Source organism: Mytilus californianus, unplaced genomic scaffold (genome assembly GCF_021869535.1).
Source record: "Mytilus californianus isolate M0D057914Y unplaced genomic scaffold, xbMytCali1.0.p SCAF_5, whole genome shotgun sequence".
NCBI classification, from domain to species: domain Eukaryota; kingdom Metazoa; phylum Mollusca; class Bivalvia; order Mytilida; family Mytilidae; genus Mytilus; species Mytilus californianus.
Window position 1 is genome coordinate 14304884 of NW_026262701.1, and position 16002 is coordinate 14320885.

Sequence of the window (16002 nt, forward strand, 5' to 3'; positions counted from 1 at the left end):
TCTCCCAGTTGATACAATATTCCAGTGCTTGCATTTAATGTTTGAATTTCTTTGATATAAAGTGCTACAAATAGGAAGCTGTTGAACAAAGATTTCCAAGTGGTTAAGTTGAGATCATCTATTTGAAAGATTAACGAATGGAATCACGAGTTCGTTGACTGTTACAGAACATCTGTATAACAGATGGTCATGGATATGTCCCAATTGTCGTAACCAAAATATCTTCCTATGTTACTAGATTGTGACATCACCGAATAAGAAAGATTAACAAGTTTGTACTTACCACGAGCAAAACGACGGAGGCAATAGGTAGAGAAGAAGTTGCTAATCTTTCTGGAGCACCTGAGATCCACCTCGGTTATGACGCGATTCGTGTTGCTAAATTGTGATTGCCTAGTCTATGTAGTGTAAAGTGGATATTTTGTCTTTTCATCATTTGTTTTGGTCATCGCGTTGTCAGGTTCTCTTCGATTTATGAGTTTTGAATGTCCTCTTGGTATGTTCCGCCAATTTTACGTATATCTATCTTTCTATTGAGACGAATGTAATAGATACGTAGAGGATTTTAAACATGATGCTAAATTATTGAGTTATGTATATGCTTGTCAATTAACTGTTCTATAAATATTCACTTGATGGCTTGTCTTGTTATGACCAAATATCCTTGATTTTTGCAATACAAAATGTGAACACGATTGTTGTTATGATACAATTTATTTCGAATTGTTTTATGAACATGTAAAAACTAATAAAGAATATAGGTTTTCGCATTCATTCAGTACAAATAACTTTCGAAAATCATTCCTAAAAGTCATTCCACACGGATGATTTATACCGTTTTTTACGTCCAGGATGACGTCAATGAACTCTCCGTTTGATGAGAGTCGTTGAATATCATTTGAACCTATACAAGCCACGTACAGGTTACCTTTCTTGTCGGTTATCACATTCCGAGGCTCTATGATATGTTGTGAAGTGTATCTGAATACTTCTTCTCCATTCAGGGTAACACAACTTACACCATTATAAGTAGAGTCTGTATAGTATACACTATCATCAGGACCTGGGTGTAGATAATGTATATAACCAGTACCTGGTATCTTCACTGTAATTATATGGTTCCCGTGCTTATCAAGGATATGTAGGTTTCTACTATATATACCACAAACAGAAATCTTCTGATTGACAATAGTAACACTGTAACAATGATCAGGTACAGAATGTTTTGAACCAGCTGTCATCGTTTTAATGTCAATAAATTGTACAGAATTTTCCTTAGGTAGGGTAACGACAGCTTTGTCTTCATCTGGTATAACAGCGATATCCCAGAGGTCACCAGATAACTCACAATCCTGTAGGTAATCACCAATGTCACTGTATACTAGTAGTTTGGTACTTTGGTGATTACAGAGTAGGATACGGCGGTTATCATCTGTAACACATAAACCGGTGACAGACACACCGCCAAATTGTTTGATTTCTACCTTATAATCTAAGGTAAACTTCGTTGGCATTTTATAAACTGTTACTGGAACTTGAACTTGTTGAATATTGGTTGGCTTATAATTAAAATTGTATTGAGATGATTGTAGCTCGATAGATCCTAGCAATCTAACTGGTTTTGGAACGGCCTTTTGTGGCATGAATGTGATTAGTTTTTTCTTCAGTGTTGGTATGACATCTCGTAGGCTGGCTTCATGTTCCATAAATTTCCATTTACATATATTCAGCAGGACAAATATTTCATTCTCTGAACCATGTTTGAAGGTTTGGTACCATTGAGCAGACATGTTTTGTATTCGACTCGCTATCTGTATTAATCTACTCTTTTTGGATTCGGATTCAGCTTTTTCTTTCTTTCTTATGGCGTATATATCCTCTTTAATTTCGTTTTGGAGTTCATCCAATCTTGTAATGATTTCAGCTTTGTTCAGTTTAACCTGCTTTACAATAATTGCAGCATCATCATCAATATTGTTGATATTTTCATTCTGACTTGTAATTGCTTTACCAAATGCGGTTTTTAGGTTGGATAAAGCATCAGAAAAGTCCTCAAGCATTGGTGAATGTTTTACATCTTTTGCTGCCACTTCTAATGGAATTGATTTCTGACATGATGTATGCTCTTGGTCCGTGCAATAGCAACAGCATAAACAATCGTGATCAACACAAAAGAAATCGAAAGCACAGTCGCGGTGTTTAAAACATGTGGTTTGGAAAGTTTCTTTGCGTGATACTTTTGGATGTGTTAAATTATGTTCTGAAAGTGATCCAGTCAGGACACTGGTGCATTTGTGACAAAGATTCTCTTGACACTCAATGCAGTGATGGATTGCTCTTGTTGAACTGTTCTTACTGTTACAACAGTCGCATGAAACGGTTGGTTTATCTATGTTCTCTAGTAAAAGAATAAAAAATATATTTGAGTATCAGTTAAAGGGGAAATTAATTAAAGCAAAAAATTTAAAGAATATCGTATTCACTGGAGCAGGAACAGATTACTTCCCCAGAGCACACGAGTTCATCCACAGTTTCGGAGCTACTTTTATAACCCAAACGTGATTTGTGCCACTTTCAATTATCTGTTATTTCCCGCGTTGTCTTTTTTTTCACACTTGATTCTGTATTATTGCAATTACTACAATTTCTCACTTTATTAAAGTACGATACATTGTCTATATCGTGTTTTATCTAATTCACCTTTATTTTCCATTATGTTTAGCTTGTGAATTTCATGCACTCTTAAGATTCCGCTTCCAGTAATCATTTGAACCGATGATGATTATTCAAATTGCAATCGATATCTTACATTCTTAATAACAACTGGTTCAGTACGGAAACTCCTAGACTTCTAGTTCTACGACTGGCAAAATGTAGACCGTTCATGTAAGTATACCACTAGGTTATTAATAATGTATATATGTACTTAAATCAAGTTTGCAACTCCCTTAAGCTATATATATCGGAGAAGATTTGTTGTTATGACATTAATACAACGCGTATTATTCTCATATAAAAATTAAATGAGCCTAGTCCCATATGAGTGTCAATGTTGCATTTCTTCTTTGGTATAGTTTGATTGTTGTTTAATTGATGTAGACATAATTTCACCTTTTTATACTGTCCGATACATTCTTAATTCTTCTCTATATTTATGCACAGTCTACGCGTTCCTGTTTAGGCTAATCTGAAAAAAGCGCTATGAAAGCACCATCATTTATAAGTGGTATTTTCATTTAGTATGTTATTACAATATTTTCAAGTAATTTGTTTTATGGTTGTTTTAAATATTTACGCCGTGAAAGTATTTCATTTGATACGACAAGTTCTAATATGATGATTGTTTTGGTTACTGTGTCAAGGTCACACCTCTCAACGACATCTTTCAAGAATAAGTGTACAGCAAGTTGGAAATCTTTGTCATCCTTCACTTTATGCACTGGAACTGAGGTATAAATTACCAATGATCCTTTATAGACAAACACTATACGGAACCATTGTCCTATCAAAGATGCCACATTTTCTAAGGTTTTTTTGATGTCATCAATGTTCCAGTTGCTTGGTGTTGCCAATTTCCATTCTACATAACATATATTATCATCTGAAAAATTGAAAAAAAAATTATCAAGATGCTCGATTTGTTTATTCACAACATATTCTTACGGTTGGGTGCCTGTGAACAGACAGTCACGGTTCCAATGGGAACAAATTGTCCTAATCTTCTGGATTTTTTCTTTGTGTTTATTTTAGGCACACTTCATATATAGCATTATTCTTTTACTTCAAGAGGGATGGGATATATGGTATTGATTTATAAAAAGATGTAAAAATTGTTAAATTATTGTCTATGCCTTAGAATTCAATTGTATATCTGACATTTTTGCCAATATGGCAGCCATGTATGATTCTAATGTTTTATTAAAGTTGTTATGCAATTCTGACAAATCAACACATTGAAAATTTCCATTTCGTGATAATACGAGTATGAATTGAGTTCGTATGCGGACAAAATTAGATTACAGCTTATGGGTATACTTACTTTGAAGACATTGTCTTTCTTCGAATGTCGAATTTGTAGGTGATGCCAAGTCACTCTGCACTACAGTTTTTACCTCAAATATGATATTCCGCATGTGAATACGATAGTCTTCTTCAAAATAGACATAAGATGATAATAAAATTCAGTAATAAATATCGCATTAAAAGGATATTTGAAATAACTCAACGGTATGCCTTGATATACCTCACCTTGTGGAAGTTTCATTTGTTTTGTTAATGTAAAAAATCTCACGCTTAATTTCAGTTCAAGTTTTTTTTCTGCTTTCATGGTTTAGAGTATCTATATATTAAACTTCATTTACAGGGTTGTGCTGCTGACAACAGAGTAATGACGCCTGAAATCATCACTACATTAGTGTTACGGTCGACGAGAAGTAATTGGTTGACCAATACGACGTATCTGTGTCTCTTCTCACTAGCGACATGTTTTCGCAGTTTTGAATTTTAGGTACCAGAATAGTAATCAAATTTATAATTTTACCGATTGTGCTGTCTCCCCTATTGAAACATTTTGACTGCGTGTAAAGGAACAGAGGGCCCTAAAGAGAACCTGAGTATCTGAGTTCCCCTGATATTTTAGTGGGTCTCACGTTGCTTAATCTTTAGTTTTGTGTTTAGGGTTTTGTTCTATTTCGTTTGGACTAATGACTTTTTATTGCCCCTATGATATCTTCTTTCTCTTTATAATACAGAAAATTAATAACGTGTTTTCTAAACAAACGTTAATATGTCCATCCCTAATATAAAACAATGAAGAAACAATTATTTTATAACAACTACATATTCACACACACACACACACACACACAAAATTAAACTTTTCACTTATATTTTATAAAGTGAAAAGAGAAAAAGGATTTGTTGTAAGTTTTTTTCTTGTTTTGGTTTATTAAAAATTTTCCTAAAACTGGACGTGTAGTATTTTCTTGCAATGAATTATACCTTTGAAAGAAAAAATTGAATACATCTGTATAGTACATGTATATGTGTTGTCATAGTACGTTTGGCTATAATAATGATAATAAGAATGAGAATAATAGATAATACGAATGAAAATAAGATCAAGGATCATAATAAAACATCAAACACTGGGTCAATTGACATTTTGTACTTATGCAAATATCATTAAAAATATATTATTTATGGAATGTAACAAATGAATTTGCTTGAACAATTGAAATTACCTCTATATCTTCTAAGTTCATCCACAATCTCATTTTTCATTGCGCCTGTATTTTCTGCTATGGTTTCGAAGTTTTGTGTTTGTTCCTTCATGAAATTTTAAAGAATCTATAAGAAAGTTTTTATTCGTCTTTATTCAAAATATAGATATATATTTTTCTCTCTTGACATTAACAAACAGACATATTCAAAGATAAACTATAAGAAATGGACACCATCCTCGAGAATAAAACCGCTCAATAGAATAAAAGAGGCATACACTTCACATTTTCACAAAAAGTATCTCTTGTTCTACTTCTGTTTGTTTATTAGGTTAAAGCGACTTTTTAATTAACTATTTTGAACATGCTAAACAACTAGTCAACACATTTTTTTAATTATTCATTTCTTTTCTAATAGTGCCCTTATTGAATAATAATCTCCTGATGTACAAATCATGGTGGCCGGAAATAATTTTTTCTTCACATTAAATCTACCAAACGAAGCTGGGAAACTGATTTTTTTTTTAGCTGATTGATGTATGATATATTACCATTCATTTCTGTACGTATATATCCCACAGCCGTTCGCAAAAAATAAGTGTCAGATGTAAACATGAACTAAGTGTGTTACCGTCTATAACACTTTCAGGTTTTCTTGTGTATTCATTTAAAAATTTAGGAATATTTACCGTAGTTGCTTTGATTTTGTGGCAGTATAAATATGTAGTTGTTCACAAACAAGTAAGTGAAAGAAAACCCTGATTACTTTTAAGTCGAACTTTTCTTGGGATGAAAGTACTCAATCGGAGTTATTTTTCGTATATCAAATTAAATAAAACGTCGGACGTTATTTAACAAGAAGAGTAGTAGCATTATTTCTCGTTAGCTATAAATTGCAATAGACGATTTAGATCCAATAACAAAGGTCAATCATATATATTTCATTTTTTTGACTCAGAACAGCATATGCTTATAGTTTAGATGATAATTCCCAATCAACCGCAAATTGAGTGGCCAATTACCAAACTTTTACCAAACATTGAAATGCTCAAACTGATAATATTTATTTATTTCTTGGTGTTACTAATATCTATTTTCCTATAATTATATTTCGTTTCATAAATTGATAAGGTTTGTGCCATGATTCGTAACCATTGTACATTGTCATGGAAATAGCTATCTATTGAAGCTTTTACAATTGACAAAAATACTGCCATCTGCTGATTTTTAGCTTTTGTATGTTGAGAAATTTTTATTATTTACAGAAAGACATCAATTTCCATTAAGTGTAGAAGGCCAAGCAATATACAAGGTTAATACATGAAAAAATGTTTTTCTAAGTTGTTTAATGCTTAAACAAAAATAATGTCACGGTTGTTCCTGTTTAATAACGTATACAAAATATATTGATTCAATATTTGAACAAATGATGTTTGCATTATTTCCTTTTGTATCACAAAACCTGCTTATGTTAGCACATTAGTAAGAAGTCGTGATATAACATATGATCATGACCAAAGAATGATATTGTAAAAGATTGAATTAATATATACATCATCACTAGTCGAACGGGATCTGCTTACCCTTCCAGTGCACATGAGGTTATCTCCTACGTAACAAGTGGTGAATGTATTTCAAACAAACTTTCACGAATCTTTCTTGATATAATATCATTGTGACCTCATGTTTAACTCTTTGATCAGAACTATTTCTGAGGTTTCCCAATTAAAACCAGGGACTTTGCTCTTTCATATTATAGTGATGAACACTCCCAATAATCCAAGATAGTCAATGTTTTCAAGTCTTTCAAAATTATGTTAATTGTATTGGTAAATGAAAAGAATTATATAATTTGAACTCTTAAAGTGACGGTAAAGTAAAGTAGTCCGGTAAAACTACCGCTTAATTTGCGTTTTAAAAGGAAACCTTAAACAGATATTTACTTATTTTGAGGTGCAAATAACATTTGAAAAATGTTTTAGCAGCATAACTTACAATTGGCAGTTGCCATCTTTTTTCTCCAAACCAATAGGGCAAGGTTGGATCAACGGAACCGTTGCTAAATTCTAATTTGATTATCTTGGATTTAATCTTGCCAGATTTGAGCAAGTGGTATAAAGAAACATAAGCATCTGTGGGATTATTATATATAAAGCATAGGGATAAGATTGTGTATTTCTGTGTAAAGCTTATATTATAATTGCTGTAACCAAAATCCCGTTTTCCGTTTCTCGAATGTGACCTACGAAACTAGACTTATTACCGGGCTTGTACTTAAATGAGCAACACGACAGGTGCCACATGTGCAGCACGATCTGATTACCCTTACGGGGCGCATGAGATCACCTCCGCTGTTTGGTGGGATTCATGTTGCTCATTCTTTAGTTTTCTATATAAAAAAAGGAGACGAGGTATGATTACCAATGAGACAACTATCCACCAAAATTTAAATGATATGGATGTAAGCAGTTATAGGCAACCGTATGGCCTTCAACAATGAGAAAAACGCATACCGTATAGTCGGCTATAAAAGGCCCTGACATAAGAAATATGAAACAATTCAATTGAGAAAACTAACGGGCAAATTTATAACAAAACAATTTACGAAAAACAAATATGACCGACATGAACCAACGACAACCACTGCACTACAGGCTCCTGACTTGGGACAGGAACATAAAGAATTAGACGGGGTTAAACATCTTTGTGAGTGTTCAACCCTCCCCCTAACCTGGGACAGCGCTGAAACAGCACAACATAAGAATATCATGTTATGTTTCGTGAACTATAGTTTGTCTTTTCGTTGCTTTTCGTTTTATGCCATAGCATTGCCGGTTTGCTTTCGATAATGAGTTTAAATATCTCTTTGGTATCTTTCATTTCTCTTTTTAAGTTTAACTAAAAATGCCATTTTAGTGATCCTTTATGCAAATAACTGGTTATAAATTTTAAGTCCGGTTCATAGGCCAGACTCTTTTATTCTGAATACCACTTTTTGATTATAGTTTTAGTCTGAGAAAGAGAATTATGAACAAGACTTATACTGACAATTCTTAATAAAATCTCGGTAATAGCTCTAACATCGTATAACATGATGCCTACAATGAGTACGTTTTATTTCATTATACTTTCCTAAATCACTGCAAAGTAATCACTGCTAGAATAACTTTGATAACGGGATATGAAGTAACCACTTATATACTTGTATCGTTAATTTGTTGAATACATCATGCAAAAAAGGCATTCTATGAAAAAGAAACAAATTTTGAAAAAAAGCCTCAAATCAGCTTTTAAGCAATTCCATATTATAATGAAATATTTCTACTTTTTAAAACAAACTTTATAAGACCGATGCTTTTTTATTGTGCTTTTGATATTCCTAGTAAAGTCACATGAAACAAGTTACTTGTATTTAGAACGTTATGGAAATCATTGAACCAATGCATGCATATACACACTAAACTAAGTACTCTATGCACGATTTTTTTTTACATTTATTACGAATCTGTAACGAATTATCGACAAATGATATTTCATTCAGTGATTGTTGATCGAAAGCTAATTAACGTTTGTTGCCGAAGTTTACCGGATTGTATTATTGATAAACAATCAACATAAAATCATGGAGCAAGTGAACAATAAGTGAATTGATAGAGATATGTTGATAGTTTTAAATTGTTTTCCATGCATTCCAATTTGTTAATTAAATTTTTCCATAACAGTTGTTAAATGATTTAGTGTATGCAATTTGTTCTTTTAGAATCATATTACCACTTACCTTACAGTGCATGTTTGTTTCCATTCTTTCATCACGGATTTTCAATGAACGAGGTTGTTAAATGTGATATGTGCTTTTTTGTGCTTCTTTGTTAAATTTTTGTTTGTTTTTGTTGTGATTAAGATTGTGACACAGTGTTGACTGCTGTACCCCTATTTTGACACTTTTACCTATTATGTCTGTTTGTTTTATTAACGCATCGTTGTCAATATAATGGAATTTGATGCGACTGTCATACAAGTGAGAGGTTTAGCGTTATAAAACCAGGTTCAATCCACCATTTTCTACCTAAGAAAATGCCTGTACCAAGTCAAGCACGTTTGATGTGTTTGTGCTTTTGATTTTGCCATTTGATTAGGGACTTTCCGTTTTGAATTTTCCTCGGAGTTCAGTATTTTTGTGATTTAATTTTTTCCCTCGCAATTGCGCTGTGCTGTGTCCGCGAGAGATCTCGTATTTAAGATCACTGCATACGGAAAAATATCGGCTAATGAGAGTACGGGAAGACAATAATTCAATAGCAGTGTAATTCTCAAAATTTTGATAAGATAAAGGATTTCTTTTATAAGAAAACTATAAAAACTTTGCATAACGAAGATATATGTTTTAACTTACAATGATTTATAAAATTTTATGACAGATAATTACAATATGATTTTATTCGTATTTTCATGCCAGTATCGAAATACTGGCTTATGGGATAGTTATACCTTCGGGGACTAACAGGCCACCCAAGCAGATGTGTCAACCATAAGTATATCTTATCGGACTTCATCAATTGTTGTGTCTGGACCATGTGTTGTTTGTTTCTCATTGTTTGTATGTCTGTTTATTTCAGAGGGGGTGAGTGCTGTTGGTTGATTTGATCTGTTGTTCTGTACGATATGCTTGATTATTCCTGCTATATCTTTTGGCGTATGAATAATCAATCTATGAACAAAATTGATAAAAGTCGACAATATTTGCAGAAAAGCCCAAAGATTATTGTTCTACATATGTATTACCTGTTGAATAGTAGTGTTGCTGCTTTGAACGAACTGTCGAATGCTCGATAAATCACTTGTTTTGAAAAAAGTTATTTGAGCTTTTATCATTTTCAAGGCTTGACGACCCACTACACTGGCTATATTCAAAACACATTGTTCAGTGTTATCGAATCTTTGCTCGAATTCAAACTCCGAAATGTCTGGGCTAGGACAATGAGCAAGATAGTTTCGTGTATCTTTAATTTCTTCAATCCATCTTGGATTACCGGATACTGTTCCTGGTGGGCAGCATGTCTTCATCAAAGTGAACAAGAGAGTGATATCCATATCGTCCTCTGTAACTGATTGCTTGGCTGCAAAACTACATACACAGTGATGTGTTATCCGTTCTCCGCGATTCTGTTTATGTTCTTGTACTTCCTGTCCGTTGATGACTTCGAATAATAGATTAAACTGAGTACGATTAAGATGACCTCGTTTCTTTTGGGATGCAATATGATTATTCTTGCACTCACAGCATGGAACAGTCGGGTATAACTCGTGAAACAAAATATGCCTATGATTGTCCAAGAACATGAAAAGTTCTAAGGATTTCAAAATTTTCATTTCAAAGTAAAGATGAAGTGCCTTTGTGGCAGGTCCAAGTAAAAAAAGTCAATAGCCGAGTGTAGTATTCCTTTTTCTTCTCATCAATATCTGCCATATTGATAGCTTCTCTTCTACAAACAAGTATTATATAGCTTTAATCAATATATACACAATGAAGTCATTCGTTGGATCAGCATCACAGCTTTTTCTACTCTTATCAGTATTTTGTATCATGTTGACATACAATATTTTCGTTTGACTATGTGATACAATAGTTAAAACAGGTTTATTCAAGATAAAAAGATAAAAAAAAGTTAACATCATATATAGTACTAAAAATTGTATTGAAGTTCCTCAAATAGTATTTAAAGGGGCATTATCTACGATTCAACTTTTTTGATTCGAGCGTCACTTGTGAGTATTTTGTAGACGAAACGCGCGTCTGGCTTACACAATTGTCATCATGGTATCTTTGATGAGTTAATTTACAACCTCTGGATCGATGCCATTGATAATGGAGGTTTCATCTACGAGGATTCACCAGCCCAGTATTCAGCACTTCTGTGTTGACATGAATTTTCATTCTATTAACAAACATTTTATTTTTTAGAAATACTCCAAGGATTTTCAACACCAGGAATAGATTACCTGAGTAGTATTTGTCAAAACCTTTCGGAATTTTGAGTCCTTTACGCTCCTCGACTTCGTACTTATTTGGCCTATTTGACTTTTTTGATTCGAGCGTCAATGGTGAGTATTTTGTAGACGAAACGTACGACTGGCGCACACAATTTAATCCTGATAACTATGATAAGTTTATTTATAGAAAAAATTTAAATGTGATTATCAAGGTTATTTTGTTTTCTCTGTAATCGAAACCCCATTACTAGAAACCTGTTTTAAGAAAGATTTAAACTAGGGATGTCAACGAATACTCGAGTACTCGAGTATCATCGCTCGGTAGTACCGAGTATCGAATACCAAAATTATACTCGACTATTCGGTTTCCTGTTAGAATGTTGTTGCCTTCCTAAAGAAATAATATTTTTATTAAGAGCGCCCCCCGAGAAATTAAATATTAATCAAAATTGATCAAAATAAGAATGCTTGCGTTTAATTGTCATTTAAAATTCCTCCAAACATAGGTACAATATGAACAAGAGCACCTTTCCAAAGCTTACACTTTTAGCTAATCGTGTCTTAGACATTCCACCCCCTCTGTACCGTCAGAGCAAATATTTTCATCAGCAGGACGGTTAGTTATGTAACAAAGTTGAGAAATCGACTCGTCACAGAAAAAGTTGAGAAGATAATACTTCTAAACAAGAACAAATTCGTTGCAGCCTGTGTCGACCCTCAGTAATGGTAAAAGGCATCAGTAAGTTCTATTCTAGAGGTGGCGTTAATCAGATGTGGATACTAAAAAATTCCAAAGATCTTTTAGAGTACATACAATCTAAGACTCTCTCATCTTGCAATAGTATTAAAACATTTGACTTTTCTACACTTTATACTAGTATTCCCCATTCCAAACTAAAAGACAAATTGAAAGAGTTGGTATTACTTTGTTTCATTAAAAAGAATGGCGAACGTAGATACAAGTATCTTGTCTTGGGGAGGGATAAATCTTACTTTGTAAAGAATCACTCTGACTCAAACAAAAAATTCTCTGAAACTGACATTATCAAGATGCTTGATTTCTTGATTGACAACATATTTGTTACGTTTGGAGGACGTATTTTTCAACAGACTCGGAATTCCAATGGGAACCAATTGTGCCCCTCTTCTTGCCGACTTGTTTCTTTATTATTATGAGGTTGACTTCATACAGGAACTTCTTAGGAAGAAAGATAAGAAGTTAGCAATATCCTTTAACTCTACGTTCCGCTATATAGATGATGTTCTCTCACTAAATAATACAAAATTTGGTGACTATGTTGAACGAATCTATCCCATCGAACTAGAGATAAAGGATACTACAGATACAGTTAAGTCTGCCTCATATCTTGACTTACATCTAGAAATTGACAATGAGGGTCGGTTGAAAACAAAACTTTACGACAAAAGAGATGATTTCAGCTTCCCAATTGTGAACTTTCCATTTCTATGTAGCAACATTCCAGCAGCGCCTGCATACGGAGTATATATCTCCCAATTGATACGATATTCCCGGGCTTGTGTTTCCTATCATGATTTCCTTGATAGAGGATTGCTGCTCACAAGGAAGCTATTAAGCCAAGAGTTCCAAATGGTGAAGTTGAAATCATCCCTTCGAAAATTTTACGGACGCCATCACGAGTTGGTTGACCGTTATGGAATAACCGTTTCACGGATGATATCGGATATGTTCCTTATGTCGTAACTACAATACCCTTCCCTTTTCACGAATGTGACTTACCGAATTAGACTATTTACCGGATTTGTAATAACATAAGCAACACGACGGGTGCCACATGTGGAGCAGGATCTGCTTACCCTTCCGGAGCACCTGAGATCACCCCCAGTTTTTGGTGGGGTTCGTGTTGCTTAGTCTTTGGTTTTCTATGTTGTGTCATCTTTACTATTATTTGTCTGTTTGTCTTTTTATTTTTGGCCATGGCGTTGTCAGTTTGTTTTCGATCTATGAGTTTGACTGTCCCTCTGGTATCTTTCGTCCCTCTCTTCTCATCATCACTCCTTTGTTGATCATTAAATGTTTTTTTTTACGATTCCCAAATACTATTGTTTGAGTTATCATTTTTTTATAGATGTTTATTTATTAATTGATTAGATCATTGCCAGTTTACATAATTAGTACATGTGGTAACTGAGCTATTAATTATGGTATAAAATTCCTTGGACTTTTATCTAGTCTTAGGTTATAATGTTGAGGGTTTTACGACCATAAGACAACGTCCCACAATACGTAAAATGGGTATAATTTTGTGTTTCAATTTTGTAGATGTTTTTCCGAGCGAGTACTCGAGTATCGCTCGGTAAATCCAACGAGTACTCGATTAGTAAATCTTCACCGAGTTGACATCCCTAGTTTAAACTCATCAAAGATACCAGGATCAAAATTTGAAAATACGAAATTGATGAGCATTGAAAATAACAATTCCGAAAAGTTGTTACAATAGTCTCAGACGATGATTGGTATATAACATGATGGTTATAAATCGCATTCAATTAGAATTGGCATGGCTATCACAAAAGCATAAGCATATTCTTAAGGAAAAATAAAACAAATTTGGGCGTTATTCAAAAATTATGTATATATGTATAATAGTGGTCTGCTATAGTTTGAGGAAGCTAAATTACAACTCACATTTCTTAAAACGTTCAGACATTTAAAATCTATTTCAGATCAAATTTGACAATTAAATACATCAAATTAATGTCTGATATTGATTAAATTAAAACAATTGTGGCCAAAGTCTGCCAAACCTTCATTATCTTTTATCATGTTTGTACCTCAAGAATAACTGTACTTTATATAGAAATATCTTAATGTATCTATATTGAAAAAACAGCAGATCTTACGAAAGGGTAGTTTTAGTTTAAACATATTTTATTTGCTTAAATATTCAAAAGGCATGAGACACACGTTAATCAAATTTATAAAGTCATCCCCCGGAAAAGGTATACGAGAAAGCTTCGCATGAAACGTTAAACCTCTTGGAGTTTTGGAAAGGTAAATGTTTGTTCAAATATGACACATATTGTATAATTGCATAATTGATCATTTGGTTTCCTGGAGGGGATCGGGGACGAAATTTTCCTTTTCACCTGATGCTAGGCTGGCTTATTTATTTCGCATAGCACAGCTATCTAAAAATTTATTTTCACATTTTAACTATATCCTGCATTTTGTATTCACCTTCATCCAATCTTTGGACAGCTTATCATTTTCAGTTCTTTCTAGACCATTATATTGAGTTAAAAAACCCTACTGCACCCCAATTCCCAGAACAGAATATCAAATGATTGCCACCTAAAGCCAATGTCAAAATCAAGAAATCGATAATGATAGTCAAAATGAATATATTTCGATTTGTTTGGACTTAAGGCTCTACTCTCAAATTTATTAATAAAATTGATGTAGAAATTAAAAATAAAGAAAAAACTCAATCAATTAATGAACATAAATGAAAAATAACATACCAGATCCTTCTGTTATTGCTATCTTTGGTATTTGACATACCGGTTTATTGACATCACGATATAGTTCATACAATATAATGTGACAATAGTTTTATAATGAGGTAAAAAGGTTAAAATAATGGGATCTATAAAATAAAATGTGGTATGAATGCCAATGAAACAACTCTCCACCAGATACCAAATGACATAGAAGTTAACAGTTATAGGTCATTCGGTCTTCAGCACTGAGAAAAACCCATACCACATAGTAAGCTATTTGAGGCATCAAAATCACAATTATAAAACAATTCAAACGAGAGAAATACTTACGGCCTAGTCTGAAATGTGTTTTACTAAACAAGGACGGTAATTTGATCTATTTCCGCATTTGAAATACATAATTTATAATGCATTTTACGGCGGAGATGGGGTGATAAATGGATAGAATTTAATAACGAGGAAGCCTAGTAAATGTTAAATAAAATTGCTCACTTGTCAGACGATATGAATGTAAAAAATAAGAATAAATTCATTACAGATAGCAGGCTTAAGGGCATACGATACAGTTACAGGGGAGGTAATGACGTTGCTAACATAAAATATTGTTTTCCCGACGTCAAACTGTGACATATCGGGAAAAGATGCATTTTTCGACTGATTTTTATCATTCAGACTAATTTAACTTGAAAACGAATACATGGACCCCTCTTTTTAAAATGACATAAGATTTGATTACGTATGAAGATTATTTGTACCAACTTTTATGAAAAAGTCATCGATGATTTTTTTTAAATCAGATAAATATACAGCAAAAAATGCCGTTTCTTTTCTAAAATCATAAAACTTTGAAAAAAATTAATTATTTCCAAAGAATTGTTATACAAATTTTATTTACAGCATACATATGTAAAGAAGATATTCCATATGCTTTTACAAAAATCCGCTAGTGTTTTTCTTTTGAAACAAAACAGATAGGTATGTCTATCCAAAGGATAGAAATGTCCAAAAAACCGAAATTTTGAGGAAATGTCTAAAATTTCGACCCCATTTATCTCTTAAAATACCACATGAAGATATATTTTTTATTACATATTTGAACTTACCAGGTGAAAAATAGCTTGTATGCAAATTTTCGTAAAAAATCACCTTGGGATCAAAACTGTATCGTTTGCCCTTAACATTCTGTAAGCCAGACGTGCGTTTCGTCTTCTAAAGACTCATCAGTGAAAACACGTGTTTATTTTTCTATCCATGATATACCATACTCCATAGCTTTTATTCCATTCAAGGAAGACTGTTATATTAA

General features: G+C 33.1%; 1 protein-coding gene across 1 annotated transcript; it reads right to left on the reverse strand.

The window, feature by feature from the left end:
* Positions 1 to 706: 706 nt before the first annotated feature.
* LOC127702278 (uncharacterized) lies at positions 707 to 15048 on the reverse strand. Its single transcript, XM_052206409.1, has 6 exons — positions 15027 to 15048; positions 10005 to 10705; positions 5244 to 5349; positions 4040 to 4150; positions 3296 to 3601; positions 707 to 2398 (listed from the first exon to the last, which is right to left on the reverse strand). Exons 3-6 carry the CDS (start codon positions 5332 to 5334, stop codon positions 729 to 731), a joined length of 2178 nt encoding a protein of 725 aa, XP_052062369.1. The 5' UTR covers positions 5335 to 5349; positions 10005 to 10705; positions 15027 to 15048; the 3' UTR covers positions 707 to 728.
* Between the last annotated feature and the right edge of the window lie 954 nt (positions 15049 to 16002).